General features: G+C 33.3%; 1 protein-coding gene across 2 annotated transcripts in view; it reads left to right on the top strand.

Annotated features, from left to right (window-relative positions):
* Window positions 1-15050, top strand: part of Rasa1 (RAS p21 protein activator 1) — a 74788-nt gene extending 59738 nt beyond the window's left edge. Inside the window, exons 13-25 of one of the 2 annotated variants that reach the window (NM_145452.3) lie at window positions 67-144; window positions 984-1141; window positions 1442-1518; window positions 2625-2797; window positions 3056-3215; window positions 4125-4267; window positions 5431-5546; window positions 6205-6291; window positions 8211-8278; window positions 10255-10343; window positions 11490-11567; window positions 12738-12872; window positions 13562-15050. In NM_145452.3, coding sequence (NP_663427.2) covers window positions 67-144; window positions 984-1141; window positions 1442-1518; window positions 2625-2797; window positions 3056-3215; window positions 4125-4267; window positions 5431-5546; window positions 6205-6291; window positions 8211-8278; window positions 10255-10343; window positions 11490-11567; window positions 12738-12872; window positions 13562-13645 — 1446 coding nt within the window. In that variant the 3' untranslated portion in view covers window positions 13646-15050. Of the gene's footprint in view, window positions 1-66; window positions 145-983; window positions 1142-1441; window positions 1519-2624; window positions 2798-3055; window positions 3216-4124; window positions 4268-5430; window positions 5547-6204; window positions 6292-6787; window positions 7897-8210; window positions 8279-10254; window positions 10344-11489; window positions 11568-12737; window positions 12873-13561 lie in introns of those variants that run through there. The other variant, XM_011244518.3, reaches the window with a different exon arrangement.
* Window positions 15051-16015: the final 965 nt, after the last annotated feature.

Raw genomic sequence — 16015 nt, 5'->3', positions numbered from 1 at the left:
ATTGCATAAACTTATGTCTGCTTCTTTCTAATGCTTTGTTTCTGTTTATGTTTTTTGTGAGTGTAGGATTGGATGAAAGGTCTGCAAGCATTTTGCAGTTTACGGAAAAGTAGCCCAGGGACATCTAATAAACGCCTTCGTCAGGTGAAACTTCATTTTGTCTGACTTGTAATAATTAATTTTCTTTTTACTTTGCTGTTTTTTTCTATGCATGCTATTTTTTCCTAACATTTCTCAAGAGTAGAAAGGTTTTAGTCTTTCAGGCATTTTATAGCTTTGCTGTAAATGGATATTTCTAGGAAGCTTGTTGATTTTAACATACTATTTTATTGGAAGTATATAAAATAGTTGTTTCTTTAGGTAACTAAATACTCTTTGTAATATAAAACCTGGGTTTTGTCCCAAGGACATTTAATTGTATTTGTGATTTAAGTATTCAATATACTGAAATTGTCACATATATTTGTCCATGTAAAATCAGAGCTAATATCGTGAATCCCTTGGATATGTCAGTTCCTCTGCTGTGTGGCTATGGATTGTTCCCAGTCATTAACATATAGTCGTCTACATGTATGAAAAAGGAGAGGCTCCGAGACTGACTTGTAGGAGGTGACATAACTGATGTAGAGAAAACAATAGTAGTGGTCATGTCGTAGGCACCCAAACTGGTGATAAGTTAGTTTCTTGGAATTACTGTCGTTTTTGAAATGTCAAAAGGTAAAATTGGTGTCTTAGAATACCTTAACCATGAGACTCTTACTAGAATAGTGAAATCTTAATGTAAGCATATGGTTGCTTATACTGTACATTACATGTAAGCATGTTTATTCCATGTTTGTAGTTTTCATTTGGATGATGGTAGTTGATTAGCAAAGCTTATGTTTTCTTTTAAATATTAAGGAAAAAAGTCTTTTTTTTTTTTATTTAAAAGCCTCATATTCAGGTCTTGAAATGTTGGATATGAATTTTTGTGTTCTCTTTAGGTCAGCAGCCTTGTTTTACATATTGAAGAAGCCCATAAACTACCAGTAAAACACTTTACTAATCCATATTGTAACATCTACTTGAATAGCGTCCAAGTAGCAAAAACTCATGCAAGGGAGGGGCAAAACCCAGTATGGTCAGAGGAGTTTGTCTTTGAGTAAGTCATATCTTGTCATATTCAATCAGTTTTTACAATCATAATTACATTTTCCTCCTACTGTTTATATATAATCTGTTTAAGTTTCTATTGTTTTCTAGGTGTTTTAATAGTATTTTCTCTTAGCTTCTTTCATATTTGAATTACTCAAAAACAATAACAAAATGCTTTCTGTATTTCCTAATTTTGTTTTAATGAATTATTAATCCTGTTTTAAATCTAACACACTGAACTGTTAAAAAAGAAATAAGGTAGTTTGATACTACAACATTTTTCTAATTTTTTTCCTTGCTTCTTTAGTGATCTTCCTCCTGACATCAATAGATTTGAAATCACACTTAGTAATAAAACAAAGAAAAGCAAAGATCCAGATATCTGTAAGTTGAATATGAAGCTTTCTAAAGTAATAAAAGCATATTGTATATATTTTTAGAATTTATGTGTCAAAATGGAAGTGAAACACATGCTATATAACAGTTTGCTTCTAAATATTGTTCAGAAGGGATTATGAAGGAAAGAAAAAACAAAACGACTAAAGTGTATGTACTGTAAGTCCTTACAACTTAAAATATACAAATGCCCACTTTCCTGTTCCCAAAGAACAAGATGAGAAAATGGTAGTGGTGATTATTTTTTTATTGTCTTTACTTTTTTAGTGTTCCCTCATTTCCTACACTGCACATATTAAAGGTACTGTTAATACTAGAGCTGTAACTCAGTGGTAGAGTATTTGTCTAGCTTGCTGAGGATTAAAACCTAAACCTGCAAAGATAAAGAAAAAAAAACATACACAGAAAATTTAGGTGCTTAATAGCAGATGCTCCGATCCTATTCTAAGCAGTACATTTTTGATAGGATAGATAGATGACAGTGTGATCTAACGATTCACATCGGGGTGACTTAGGTTTATGTCTTCTTACAATTCAGGGTTTTAGGGTAAACAGTAATATGCCAGATCAAATGACATGTACCTCTCTGAATAAAATGTTTAGTCTGTAATTGCATACCTTTTTAAAAGAATGTTTTTCTCCATTACTTATATGATAACATTGCAGTAATGGCACAGAAAAATGTCATACTTTCTATTTGGATGTGGTCTTCATTCCTCTCCCTTGATACCTCACTAGCTATCTCAACATACTTTTCTGTTTGGAAGAGACTTTTAACTCTCCTAGGCTGATTTACTCATCCTTATGTCCAAAAGTACTATTCACTGTTGCAGCACTTGAACTGCATCCTCTTTGATAGCTTAAGACATTTTGCATGCATGTCAGACACAATCCCATGTTCCCATACTACTACAAAATGCCACATAACAGGCCTTCAGTAAGTGAAGAAAAAAAAGTGAAGTGTTGACTTTGTGGTAGTGTTGAAAACCTGCTTAGTGGACAGCATTTAAAACTAGAGAAAGGGATTATCAAGAAAAGTTTATTATGTGACTGTAGTGGTTTTCTAATATCGTAATTTGTTTTTTTCTTTGTAGTATTTATGCGTTGCCAGTTGAGCAGGTTACAGAAAGGACATGCAACAGATGAATGGTTTCTACTAAGTTCCCATATACCACTAAAAGGTATTGAACCAGGATCTTTGCGTGTTCGAGCACGATACTCCATGGAAAAAATCATGCCAGAAGAAGAGTACAGTGAATTTAAAGAGGTATTGTTTACTAGTTTAATCGTTTTTAATGATACTAAACAGAAATATTTACTATTTAATAAAACTCCATTAAGTTAAATAGTAACACCCTATATTAATGGCAGAGAAGAAGCCAGATGTAAAAAACACATACTGTGATTTTGATCTTAATGAGACTAGGAATATAAAGTCAATTTTTAACAATTGTATTCAGTAGATATGTTTTTTCAATTGGTCTTGTTGTGTACTTTCAGCAGTCTTTACTTATGTCACTTTTAGCTTATACTGCAAAAGGAACTTCATGTCGTCTATGCTTTATCACATGTATGTGGACAAGACCGAACACTACTGGCCAGCATCCTACTAAAGATATTTCTTCATGAAAAGCTTGAATCATTGTTGTTATGCACACTAAATGACAGAGAGATAAGTATGGAAGGTAATATATGTGTGATCAACAGTGGTGTAATATTTATCATATTACCTGAGTTTGTACTTAGTAACTCATGAGTAGAAGTCATAAAATACTAGTGTATTTTATTTCTACATTCTATATCAGTTCCAAGGCCACTGTAACATATTACTATGTTTTTCACAGATTCCTAATCTATTTTCTCCCAGCACTTTGATTTGGTGACAATCCTTGCCTTCTTTAACCATAAAAATTACAAAAATTAATTTGTCAAGGAGTAGATAAAATGGTACATATTTTTTTTTATATCTGGTGACATTTGTATAAGAAAGCATTTAATTGGGGCCTTGCTTGCAGTTTCAGAGATTTAATATTTTATCATTATGGCAGTATTAAGCTTGGTAGCATGTAGGCAAACACTGTAGCAGTAGCCAAGAGCTATATCCTGATCTGTAGGCACAGAGAGAGACTCTAGGCTTAGTAGATGGGCTTTGAAACCTCAAGCCGATCTCTAGTGACAACACTTCCTCCATAAGGGCAAACTTCCTAACCCTTCTAATCTTCAAATAGTGTCACTCCTGGTAAATAAGCATTCAAATATTTGAGCCTATGAGGACCATTCTTACTCAAAATACCACAGAGATGAAGTAATTTATTTTTGGTTATGAAATCAGTAGAAAGTTTGTGTTTATCACAAACTGGTGTTCAACACACTGGAGAACTATTTTGAATCTTTTCATATGAACATGATGGTGTTTTTTTCTTCTCACTTATGATAGTCATGATTTAATTCACTCTGAGATCAGGTGATTTAATGCATGTTAACCCCAACATATGTATGTAAAAAGCACATTACTAAAGAAAATTAATTTAATTTTCAGAGTAGTTATATTAGTACAGTTCTGTAAATACAATGAAACATCCATTTTTGTGTAGATGAAGCCACTACCCTATTTCGAGCTACAACACTTGCAAGTACCTTGATGGAGCAGTATATGAAAGCTACTGCCACACAGTTTGTTCATCATGCTTTGAAAGACTCCATTTTAAAGATTATGGAAAGCAAGCAATCATGTGAGGTAAGAATTTATAGTTTTATTCTTTGCAGCAAATAGCATATTTTAATGAGAACTTTAAAAAATGACATCTTTAGGAAAGTACATCATTTCTGAGATGTATCAGTACAATCGTGTTCTCTAGTATATTTATAATCCACCTCTCCTTGAGCACATACAAAGCTCTTTGAGCATTTCTTTTATTATATTAATGACCAAACATACTTTGCCTTGAGAGAATGTGTATAACGTTAATTGAACACTTTTCTAGAGACTTTTGTACGTGTTGAGTATCTGTTATTGGAAAAAAAGAAGTATTTTAAAACATTTGGATGATTTCATATATACAATAAAGTATCCTGGGAATGGAACCTAAGTCTATGACTGAAGTTAATTTTACATGAATTCTTGGAGGCTTGTGTTATGGTTTGCACATCATGTGAAGTTGGATATGGAATTTCCCACATGGATAATGCCATGTCAGCAACCAAAGTCAAACTTCAAGAGGGCTTACCTTGAGTAATATGTTGTAACATCTTCTCTCTAGAGGGATTTCTGGGTTATTTTATAGAAGATGGGGATTAAAAGAAGATGAAATAATCTTTTAAAGATGATTAAGGTTGCACTGTGAGTTTATAGGCAGCCCATACCATTGAGTAGAATCACTCGTACATGACTGTTCTACTTCATGAATGCTACAGAGCAATTTCAAAGAAAGACAGTATACATTTTTAGGCTTGATATAGTGTCAATAAAATAACGAAATACTTTTCAACACTTGGAGCTGTAAAATGTTAATTGTGCCACAACAAAATGAGTGACTTAAGTTGAGGGTAATCCCACAATTACCCTTACTATGAAAGCTGACATAGCTTTCATATTTGTAGATAAATCTAGCAGACCAGAACACTTGGATGGTGGGGAGGAGGGGTGTACTTGAAGGGTCATGATTTTACTTAATATATTTTGATTATTTTCCTTAGCCACTAAGTTGTACCTCATTAAAAACAGCTTTTCTTCTTATATAAACAGAACTGAGTAGTTAAATATTAGTTGAGAAACTAATTTTAGCAAACTTACTGCATTTGTATATGTGGAACAGGTAACAGCTTTGAAAACGACTACTCACTTATCACAATTTACTTGAAATTCAATCATCACAAAAAATAAATTTGTATTTCTCTTAGTTAAGTCCGTCAAAGTTAGAAAAAAATGAAGATGTGAACACTAATTTAGCACACCTATTGAGCATACTTTCAGAGCTTGTGGAGAAAATATTCATGGCTTCAGAAATACTTCCACCGTAAGTTGCCAAATTTTTGTTTTGTCTTTTAATGAATGATTTTTATTATCTTGGCATTATACTCAGACTTTTAGTCCTTAAAAGATGGATTATATTTAAGGGAAAGAGAGTAAAAGAATGAGTAAAATAACTGTTAAAGAAGCTAGATAAAATCACAGGCATTGTGGCACATGTCTGTAATCCCAGTATTGGAGAGGTTGGGTCAAGAAGAGCATAGGCCAGCCTAAAAACATGTATTTACAAATTAGATTGTATGTTTTTGTGGACCAAGTAAGTCTGGCTTATATTTTAGCTTAGGGAGTGATTGAAATGTCTCAAATCTGGGGACAGTATCTGGAAATTTAGTGGTTATTTCTTGCCTCGCATTAGATTTCCTGCAAACAAAAAAAGAAGTTTAAATCTATTCTCATTTCTAATAACTTGTTTCATACTTTTCATTAACACAGAATTTACAATGCATTGAGCTAAGCATACTGGATTATGTTTCTATATCCATCACTGAATGTTTTTCTCATTACTTTTGACAAAACCTTTTTTAGATGAGAAACCCAAATGCATTAAAATATGGTATACAGTTTGGGTAAATTAAAATTTTAGTTGCAACTAGATTATGATGATGCTTACTTTCTGTATTGAGACATTTATGTTATTTTGGCAGGACACTGAGATATATCTATGGGTGTTTACAGAAATCAGTTCAGCATAAGTGGCCTACAAATAACACCATGAGAACAAGAGTCGTTAGGTAAGAGTCACTTTTTCATTTGTCATAGACATTGTATAGAACACACACTTGATTTGTTTATGTAGGCAAAAATACAGAAACTTGTTGCTTGGGGAAATACCGTAATTGAACCATCTGGATTTTAATTCGTTTGTAGCATGTAGATCTCCAGCCTTGCCGTGTAATTCTGAAGCTGTGATTCAGTGTGCTCATAGGACATTAAGGACTGCTTTGGCACTCATTATCACTCTCCAGTGAGGAAGCACAGCTACAGAGATTACATTGTTTGCTTGAGTTATAAACTTAATTTCTAAAACCATCTAAAAATCTTGTTCAAACATTTTGGTAAGCATATCTCAGCTAGTACACAGTGACTAGAAATTTAATAGAAATACATCAAATACAGCAGTTTTCTAGTAATTATGGAAAATACACAGTATATGTACAAATGTAAAGTGAGTTTTAAAGACCTGTTTCTAATGTAAATTCTCTGAAGAGAATTCTACTTTTCTTACAGGCAGAATGTCTAATAGTGCCCTGAGGGCACAGCTCAGTGGTGGGGTACTAGCTTAACACTAAGAGGTCCTGGATTTGATTCCTACCGCTGAATAAAACAGCCAACCAAAACTCAAGTAGCTGTGCCAAGACATACTGAAGAATTGTAGGAATGAAGAAAATGAAAAGCACAGTATTTCAGCAGCTGTGTGTGATGTACAATAAACTGTTCTGTACTTTAAATGTGCTTAAATATGTGTAACTGTTAAACTAATACAGCAGGGAGTCCTCTGGTTGGATTAATAATGACAGTGTACTTTAGAGGCTTTTGTGCCTGAGGTGATTTCTCTTCCTAGTCATCTTTAAATTGTGTAGTACCCATGTATTATTCAATTTAAAATCACCTTAAAAATTTAAAAATATTTTTTTCACTGAGATTTAGGTTTTTAGTTCCCAGACCCTACTAAAGTATCAAAATGCTTCAGAAAACCTTATGAAGGAACCTTCACTATGGGGGAAAAATCATAATGTGAAGAGTTATTAATTATTGTAAGTAATCTGTAGAAGGAACTTCAAAACTATGGGGAACCATGTATTCTTTAAGAAGTGAAATTGATCTTACATGACAACATATACAGAGTGGGATATCTATTGAAGCTTACACTAACTGCAGTTCTCAAAGTAAAACTGATGTCAACCATAGCCACTGTTGATAAGCCATGATAAGTTCTGTTACTTTGAAATTCAACAACTTTTAAAGAAAACTTTAAAAATTGTAGTATCAGCCGGGTGGTGGTGGCACACGCCTTTAATCCCAGCACTTGGGAGGCAGAGGCAGGCGGATTTCTGTGTTCGAGGCCAGCCTGGTCTACAGAGTGAGTTCCAGGACAGCCAGGGCTATACAGAGAAACCCTGTCTCGAAAAACCAAAAAAAATAAAAATAAAAAATTGTAGTATCATTGAAAGCCTTTGAGTGTTTACTGAATACATTTTCATTGGTTCAGGTGTCACTTATAATGACAATGTATTAAACTGTTTATATAAGTTGTGAGCAGTTTTGATATAACCAACTTAATTTACTCTCATGGATTTGTTTGTTTGTTTGTTTGTTTAAATAAACTTCAAAAGACAGACAAGAGAGTGGATGATTTGAAACCTTACAGCATGTACCTATAAAAGGCTTATTTCACTCTTCATAATCTTACAGCAAATCTCAATGTGTTTAATAAACTGTTTACTCTAGTAGAAAATGAATTACTAATCTACTATAAACAGGTAAGAGGTTTATGTGCAAGTTTTCCAAAGTTAGTCTGTAAGTTTGCTTTATAAGTTTCTTAATAACTTCGTTTAGGCTTCCCTATGTTGAGAGTAAATGTTATGGTTCTAAGTTTAAGTTTTTTGTTTATAATGTAAGTTTTCTAAAAAGAATTTTTTCTTTCAATTAGTGGTTTTGTTTTTCTTCGCCTTATCTGCCCTGCTATCCTGAATCCACGGATGTTTAATATCATCTCAGGTAATTACCTTTTAATATATTTTCAAATGAGAAAAAAATCTGTATTTTCATATTTGATAAAAATACTTGCCTTTTAAATCAAATTAAAAAAATTCAAGATACAAATAAAACTTGCCTGCTTTGTCTTTTAGTATCTAAGATTTTTTTGTCCTGTGACTCATTTTTTTTATTTTAAAAAGTCTACATTGTAGTCACTTGAGCACGTGTGTGTGTGTGTGTGTGTGTGTGTGTGTGTGTGTGTGTGTGTGTGTGTATATATGGGCATTTGCTTGTTATGGAGCATGTGTAGGGATCAGAGGTCAGCTCTTGGGAGATGACTGTCTCTCTTCACCATCTGAGTGCCTAGGATTGAAATCAGGACATCAAACTTGGTGGCAAGCACGTTTACCACTCTTGCTGGCCTGCTGGCTCTGACAAGTGTTTGTAGGAGATTAGGAAGGGCTCTTGTTCTTGTGTCCTTTGCCTACATCAGGTTACTGTAAGGTAAACTTTCTGCTAAGATCAGGTTAAAGACCTATGTGCAGCCACATTAGCAATCTGTGAACACTTACAAAGATAGCCCAAGATTCTTTTTAATAAGCTTGACCCCATTTTGCTTTTCACTCACTGTCCACAGGACAAAATTTTAAGATTTGTAAGCTTAAGAAAAAGTATTGATGTTTCTTACTCTAATGTTGTAATGAGTCCATTAACATTAATAGAAGGAAACAGTCATTTGCATGCTATACTTTGAACCTCAAATCTGTATTAAAATTTATTTGAGGTGGGACTTCATTCTGGAATTCTGTAATCCCAGAACTTAGGAGGCTAAGGTACAAAAAAGCCCAAGACAAACCTGGGCTTTGTAGCCAGACTATGTCACTAAACACAGTGGTATGTATCTACAATGCCCATATGCATGAATGGTGAGTCTAAGAGTCCCCCTGATCTTAAAATCAAAGGGAAGACCATAGTTTTTTTCACTATTATTATGTTTATACTCCTCACATTCCTGCAATTTTTATTAATACTAAGGTGATTGAAATGATGCATATTAAGAATAAAAGACTGGGTGTAATGGTTCAGTGTTTAAGAACATACACTGCTCTTACAGAGAACCTGAATTCACTTCCAAACACCCATGGCAGGTGGCTCACAACCACTTATGACTCCATCTCCAAGGGATCAGACACTGGTCTTGGTTCTGTGGGTAGCTGCACTCATTTGTACATACCCACACCAAAGTATACATAACTTTTTTAAAATTAAAAGGCTTAGAATTTTTGAGCGCTCTATCTAAACATTGGCCTTAAACTGCCACTTTAATACAAAACAGTGAGTCAAAATGTTAATAGTTGCTGGCTGAGAATGTAACTAAGCTGGTGGAACACTGGCAGAGTATACATGAGGCCCTGGGTTCAACCCCTTGTACCTGATAAGAGATCAGAAACTCAAGGTTGTCCATGGACATGGGTGGGGCCTTAATTGTCAGTTTCTGTTTGGTAGCTACAAATACTTTTCATTTACATTCCATTTTCTCTGTTCTACAGGGAACTGTTTCATGAACTCAAAAACTGATGTATAAATTGAGCTAGTTGCCTGCAAATAATGTTGGGAACAGGGAATTGCTAAGATTGCAAAATGCTCCCCTATGTGGGTTGAATTAGCTTTGGGCATGGTCTGAAAGTTTTTAGAGTGAGAGTCTTCTTAGCAATAAAGCAGCTTTTTGAAGTATTCTGAAATATCAGCCAGTTGGAAATTACTCCTTTAGTTTCCTTTTCACAAAACAAGCACTGATAAGTATGTTCAATTTTCCCTTTTAATTCAAGTTCTTTTGAATTAAGTGATATATTTTCAAGGACTATTGTGAATATATTCTGAATAAAGGATTGTTGGCACTTTTAATATTTCTTTAGTGTTAATACTAAGTGTTTGACCATTTATCTGAAAGTAACCTCTGGAGTCGGTGTCATTGGCTATACCCAATTTTCTTCTAGATTCCCCATCTCCTATTGCTGCAAGAACACTGACATTAGTGGCTAAATCTGTGCAGAATTTAGCAAATCTTGTGGAATTTGGAGCTAAGGTAAACATATTTTGATAATTAAATTAATAACATTTTAAATGGAAATTTAAATTCACAATGAATATATACCAGATCTTCAAAACATGATTGGAATGATATAGTTATCTGCTTTTGTGACTTAGTATATGACATATTTGTTCATAAATTCACATGTACATACCACTAGTCAGTATGCAGTCCTTTAACTGATGTTCAAATGTAACAAGTATTCTTTACACTTCCATTCAGACTTGTCCTAAACTTTGGGGTATGGTTAATAATTAAATATACATTTCAGGCTTTTGTCATATATTCCATTTTCCATTTTTGGTTATTATTATTTCTTGCCAGATTCATTTTTTTCTAAAAAGATTTATTCACTTTTATGTGTATGAGTGTTTTGCCTGTATGTGCGTTAAGTGCACTGGTATGTACCTTGTGCCTACATGGGCCAGAAGAGGACAGAGTATATTATATTATATTCTCAGGAACATAACAGTTGTAAGTCACCATCTGAGTGCTGGCAAGTGAGCCCTGGTCCTGCTCTGCAAGTGTAGCAGGCGCTCTTAATGCAGAGGCGTCTCAGCAGCCCACAGATCCTTATCTCTGTTCATCTGCTGGGGGTGTTCGTGTGTTTCATTGTTGTTCTTCCAATTTCATGTCTACATCTTTGGGATTTCCAATTGAATGTTATCCCATTTGAAGCCTGTTGTTGATACTTTACTAACTAGAAATTATAAATTATAGTGGGTTAGGATTTTAGTTTAAGTAGTTTACATTTATGGGTTATTGTTTGAAATTTCCTGAAACCCAAAGCGTATTTTGCAGTCATAGGGAGTTTTTGGTTTCACTGTATTTTATTTAATTCCTTATAATGTGTTGGATTCTTCATAATTTATCAGTAATTAATTCTAAATCTATATATAAACAATTTGGGTCTGCCAAGCTATATGTTTAATGATTTTTAATTTGTAATTTAATTTTGAATCTTCATTAAATACCTCCATTCCTCCCACGAAACTGTTTATATTAAAGAGAAATTTTGCATGAATAAATACTAATTCTTGCAACATGTATAGTTTTTGTTGTAAAACAGTTCTTTTAAGGTATATGAGATGGAAGTTTTAAATTTTTTAGGAGCCTTATGGAAGTTTTTAATTTTTTTAGGAGCCTTATATGGAAGGTGTCAATCCATTTATAAAAAGTAATAAACATCGCATGATCATGTTTTTAGATGAACTTGGGGTATGTATATAATTTTCAAGTTCTTTGAGAATGAGCTTAGCCATATGAGTAATAACCTTTAAATTTTAAAACCAGGACTTCAAAATAAAATCTTTTCTATCCAAAATGTCTTTTTCACTTATTCTTGTTTATATCAAGCATACACAATTGTGGCTTTCAACCAGTCATCTTTCAGGCTGTCTTTTCATTCATACCCTTTAGCTATTGTTGGATTTAGTAACCTTTTAAGTTGTAGCTGAAACAAGATTTGAAGCCATTTATATTGGAACTAAAGTTAGAACTAAATGAAATAATATAATTATTATACCTCACTTGAGCTTTTATAAATTAAACTGATACAAAATTGAACATATTCATAATTTCTGAGACCCTAAATAATAAAGTTAAATTTTCTACCCCATATACATTTCTAACACTGAATGAATTTTTAAGTAAATATATTCATAATGTGGTATGTATACACGGAGACCAAGGTGAAATTAGCACGCATGTGTGAGTTTAGCCAAGTTTGTCATCAAAAGTATAGGCGATTCAGTTGTAGTAGTGTATTTCGACTCAGTGATTCATTTTAAAACAAATGTCAAAAGCCCTTTTTGGCAAACAAATGGGGTTAGAAGGAAGACCGACAACATAAGTTCTATATTTATAAGAAACATTTATGTGAGCTTCTGCAAAGATTCTATTAGGAGTACTTCTAATTATTGGCATTTAATGCAATAATACGGTATTATACATTTATTATGATGGCTAAGTTACTTCATGAAGGTTAAACATGTTAATGTCCAATAATCCCATATTTTAGAATTATCTTGAGCACAGTCTATAGAAATTGCAAACAATGAATTTTTATTATACTTTCATAATTTAGTTCTTTAGATGTTGGTTAATTTAGATAAGAGTACTGTAGTAGTATTCAGTCTAGGAGTTTTAAGTTGTAATGGTATCATTTATTTTGCATATGCTCTAAATTTAAAAAAGATTCACACTGTCATTCTATGAAAGTTGAAGAACCTGGCTTCTTTGTAAATAGATGTCCTATAACCCATGTTCAGCAGAATTACTTGAATAAAAATTTTTGTACAAATTAATGTTTTATACCTAGTTAGGATAACTTTAGAAGAGACTACAAGGGTTTTTATTTCTAAACGCAGTTTTATGATTCCCTTAAAGAATGTACCTGAACTTCCGGACACTACAGAGCATTCTAGAACTGACCTGTCTCGTGACTTAGCAGCATTGCATGAGATTTGTGTAGCTCATTCAGATGAACTGAGAACACTCAGCAATGAGCGTGGTGTACAGCAGGTAGGTTTTACATGGCAATGTTCCTGCTTTATAAATGGTACATGTAAAAATGGCAAGTGAGTTACTGTCAGTAGTAAGAAGGCATGGTACTCTTTCAGTTACTCTCATACCAAGTGTGTGAGCAAAACTACTTGTGAAGCACAGGAGAACTATATAAGAAATGTGAAAAATAACTACAGAGGATACATTATTATAGTGATTCAAGTTGGTATGGTACATAACTCATACCTTAAAAATCAGTCCACATTAAGCTTTTGCTGTCCAGTAGAACTGTAAAGATACTTTAATTGATTTAGTGATAAGTTACTGGAGATAGTCTCTCTTAAGCTAAGGTAGTTAAATGGAGAGAAAAGGGTATCACATAGGAAAGGATAAATCAAGATAGACCATCCTAAGTCTGATTAATTAGCCTGCGAGGCTAGAATCCAAGCAGTCCTAACTAGTTAAGAGTACAATTGGAAAATATTGCTATTGTTTAACTTAGATTTTTCAAGATTTAATAATGACAAAATTTAGTGTAGTAAGACCTTCTATATTTTGGTTACAACTAAAAATACTCAGTTTATGTCTTGAGTAGAATCTCAGTCCTTTGATATAGTTTTTATCAAAAGTAATAAATCCTATAATTGAAATTTTAAGCTCTTTATTTGCTTAGTGATTTTTTTCCTCACTATTTCTCCTGTGTCTAGCACGTACTGAAAAAGCTTCTGGCGATAACAGAACTGCTTCAACAAAAACAAAACCAGTATACAAAAACCAATGACATCAGGTAGCAGCCTGTGTTCTGCGTGGATTCAGTATGCCCACCGTGGTAATTCACACCATCATGTCTCCTTTGCTCTTGCCAAAAAGAAAAAAATAGAGAAAGAAAAAAAATAGCACACTTTCCCACATTCCAGTGATGTGTGAGCTATGCAAGCAAAAACCCAAGATTCTGCTGAAGAGCAACTGCCAGCACCTTTGTAAGCTATCTGTGCAGAATATTGCGCACTTTTTCCACATGGAATCTCTACCAAACTCTGAGCCTTGGTGTACCCTTAACAACAACAAAAATGCTATGACTGACTGTGTCTTGAACTTTGAAAATATATTTTCAGTATATCCAATTGCCAAAGTTTTGCTGTCTCTTGGAAAAGGAACTATGAAATCAACTGACAAGGAAACGCATTCTATAGACAACAGAATTTAACTGGATCGCAGACAGTTATTACTGTAATTTCTTCTTTATGAACATGACCATTTGACTGTTCACTGACTTTCTTTGTATTTACAGTTTCCAGAGTTTGACATTATAATAGGAACAATCTTGCTGTATACTTTTTAAAAATACTGTGCTATTCTTTCTGGAACTGTTGAAAGACAATATATAAAATCGATGAATCTATTGCTCATCAGCTTTATTTTTTAAACATACCACTTATTTTGTTGGAATTGTCAAAGACTGTATTTAGATCTCATGCTTTTGTTAAAATGTTTACAACAGTAAATAGTTTAAATTCAATAAATATTATTGGTCATTGTACCAATTATTGCATGTTACCCATTTGACCATTTTATAGATTGCTGATGTCTTTTATGTTTAAACGAAGTGCTAGAATACTTTTGTCACTTCTAAGATGGTTTTTGTTATCTTTGATTATGCAGATAACCTAATCAGCCACTTAACAACTTACACATCTTTTAATTTGTACTTGTTTTACCTGCTGGATATTTAGTTTGTATAGTTCATTTGCTCTTGTGTATGTATTTTTGTGTGAAGTATTCACAAGGGTTAAGTTAAAATAAACTAAGGGATAGCTTGCATAACTGATTAGCTTACTATTTAACTTTATTATAATTTTCTTCCCACTATAGGGATAGTTCAAGCTTTAATATCAGAGCAAAATCAGGGTTATTTTTATTGTTTCTTTCACAAAGGAGTCCATTTATTTACTCAATATACAACTTGTTAATTGAAGACCGGATTTAAAAACAGTATGTAGCAGAGGATTCTTAGTGATCAAAATAGGTTTGTTGTTTTCTTTTTTTAAAGAACCACCAAGGGAGGTACTAAGGAAGGTATTAATAAAGTTTTCTCAATAAAAATATTTTTCTGAAGGCCTAGATCCATAAAGCATTCGATTGTATTTCTCAAGAGATATTGTATACAAGGAAAAATGTTAAGTAATCAAGGTCTATTTCCCTTTGCTGAGGATCAAACTGAGAGGCCTAAATTGTATTCTTTAGAATATTATTGAGAGATTTCCCTAGCTTACATATAGGGCTGAATGCTACCATAAAGGTAAATTTACTCTCCTCACATAGTTTCAATCAAGTTAACGGTGGTAACAAAACAACAACAACAAAACCTGCTTCTTGGCTTTGTTGTCAATGCAGTTCCCATTGTTGATGTTGACAGTAACTCATCTCTGTCCTTAGTTTATAACGTGGAAAGGCTACAGACAAATTAATGTAAATATGGACTTTGGCAAACAGGGAGAGATCCGGACTCTAAGGCATTTTAGTTTGTCCTCACTGACTGTGAGTGTTCGGCCATGACAGCCTATTTGCCAATTTTTTTTTTTTAAGCCTGAAATGCTTCTCCCTTTTCTACCATTTATTTTAAAAGAAATCTGACTTATCCTCATTTTTGTATTATAGTGACATGCTCTGTCTTTTAAATTGGAGTGGGAAACGTGTTATTTACCTTCTTAGGCCCTGTAGTAACTAGGTGGTCAGTGATGAAATAAAATCTTTCAAACCTATTTTTAATGGGGATGGATAGGAAATTTTCAGAGAAAGATGTGGCCCTTGCTTTAATGCCAAATTTTTAATGATATGAAAGAAAAGCAGACACACTGCGAGCACTTGCAGTTCTGTCTATAGTCTAGCATGTTGTTCTACTTGAACTATACTTGGGCAGAGGAGTGTTCATTTTTACTCTACTTTTATAAAACCCTACAAATAAACTCAAGCCATAAAAATATTAGAGATGAAAATGCACATAGAGTAAACACCATTTACAAAAAAACATAGCTAAAATGCTACCTACCCTCCTGGGAAGTGTATCATGGAATATGTAAGCTAGGTAGATTTAGATTCAAAGTTGATTTTCTCAGAATTTCTTCAAGCCGGTGTTGCAGAAAAAGAAACATCAAAACAAA

This window comes from Mus musculus, chromosome 13 (assembly GCF_000001635.26).
Source record: "Mus musculus strain C57BL/6J chromosome 13, GRCm38.p6 C57BL/6J".
Lineage (NCBI taxonomy): Eukaryota > Metazoa > Chordata > Mammalia > Rodentia > Muridae > Mus > Mus musculus.
The sequence above is the reverse complement of the archived record's forward strand: the minus strand, read 5'-3'. Positions and strand labels throughout refer to the sequence as shown.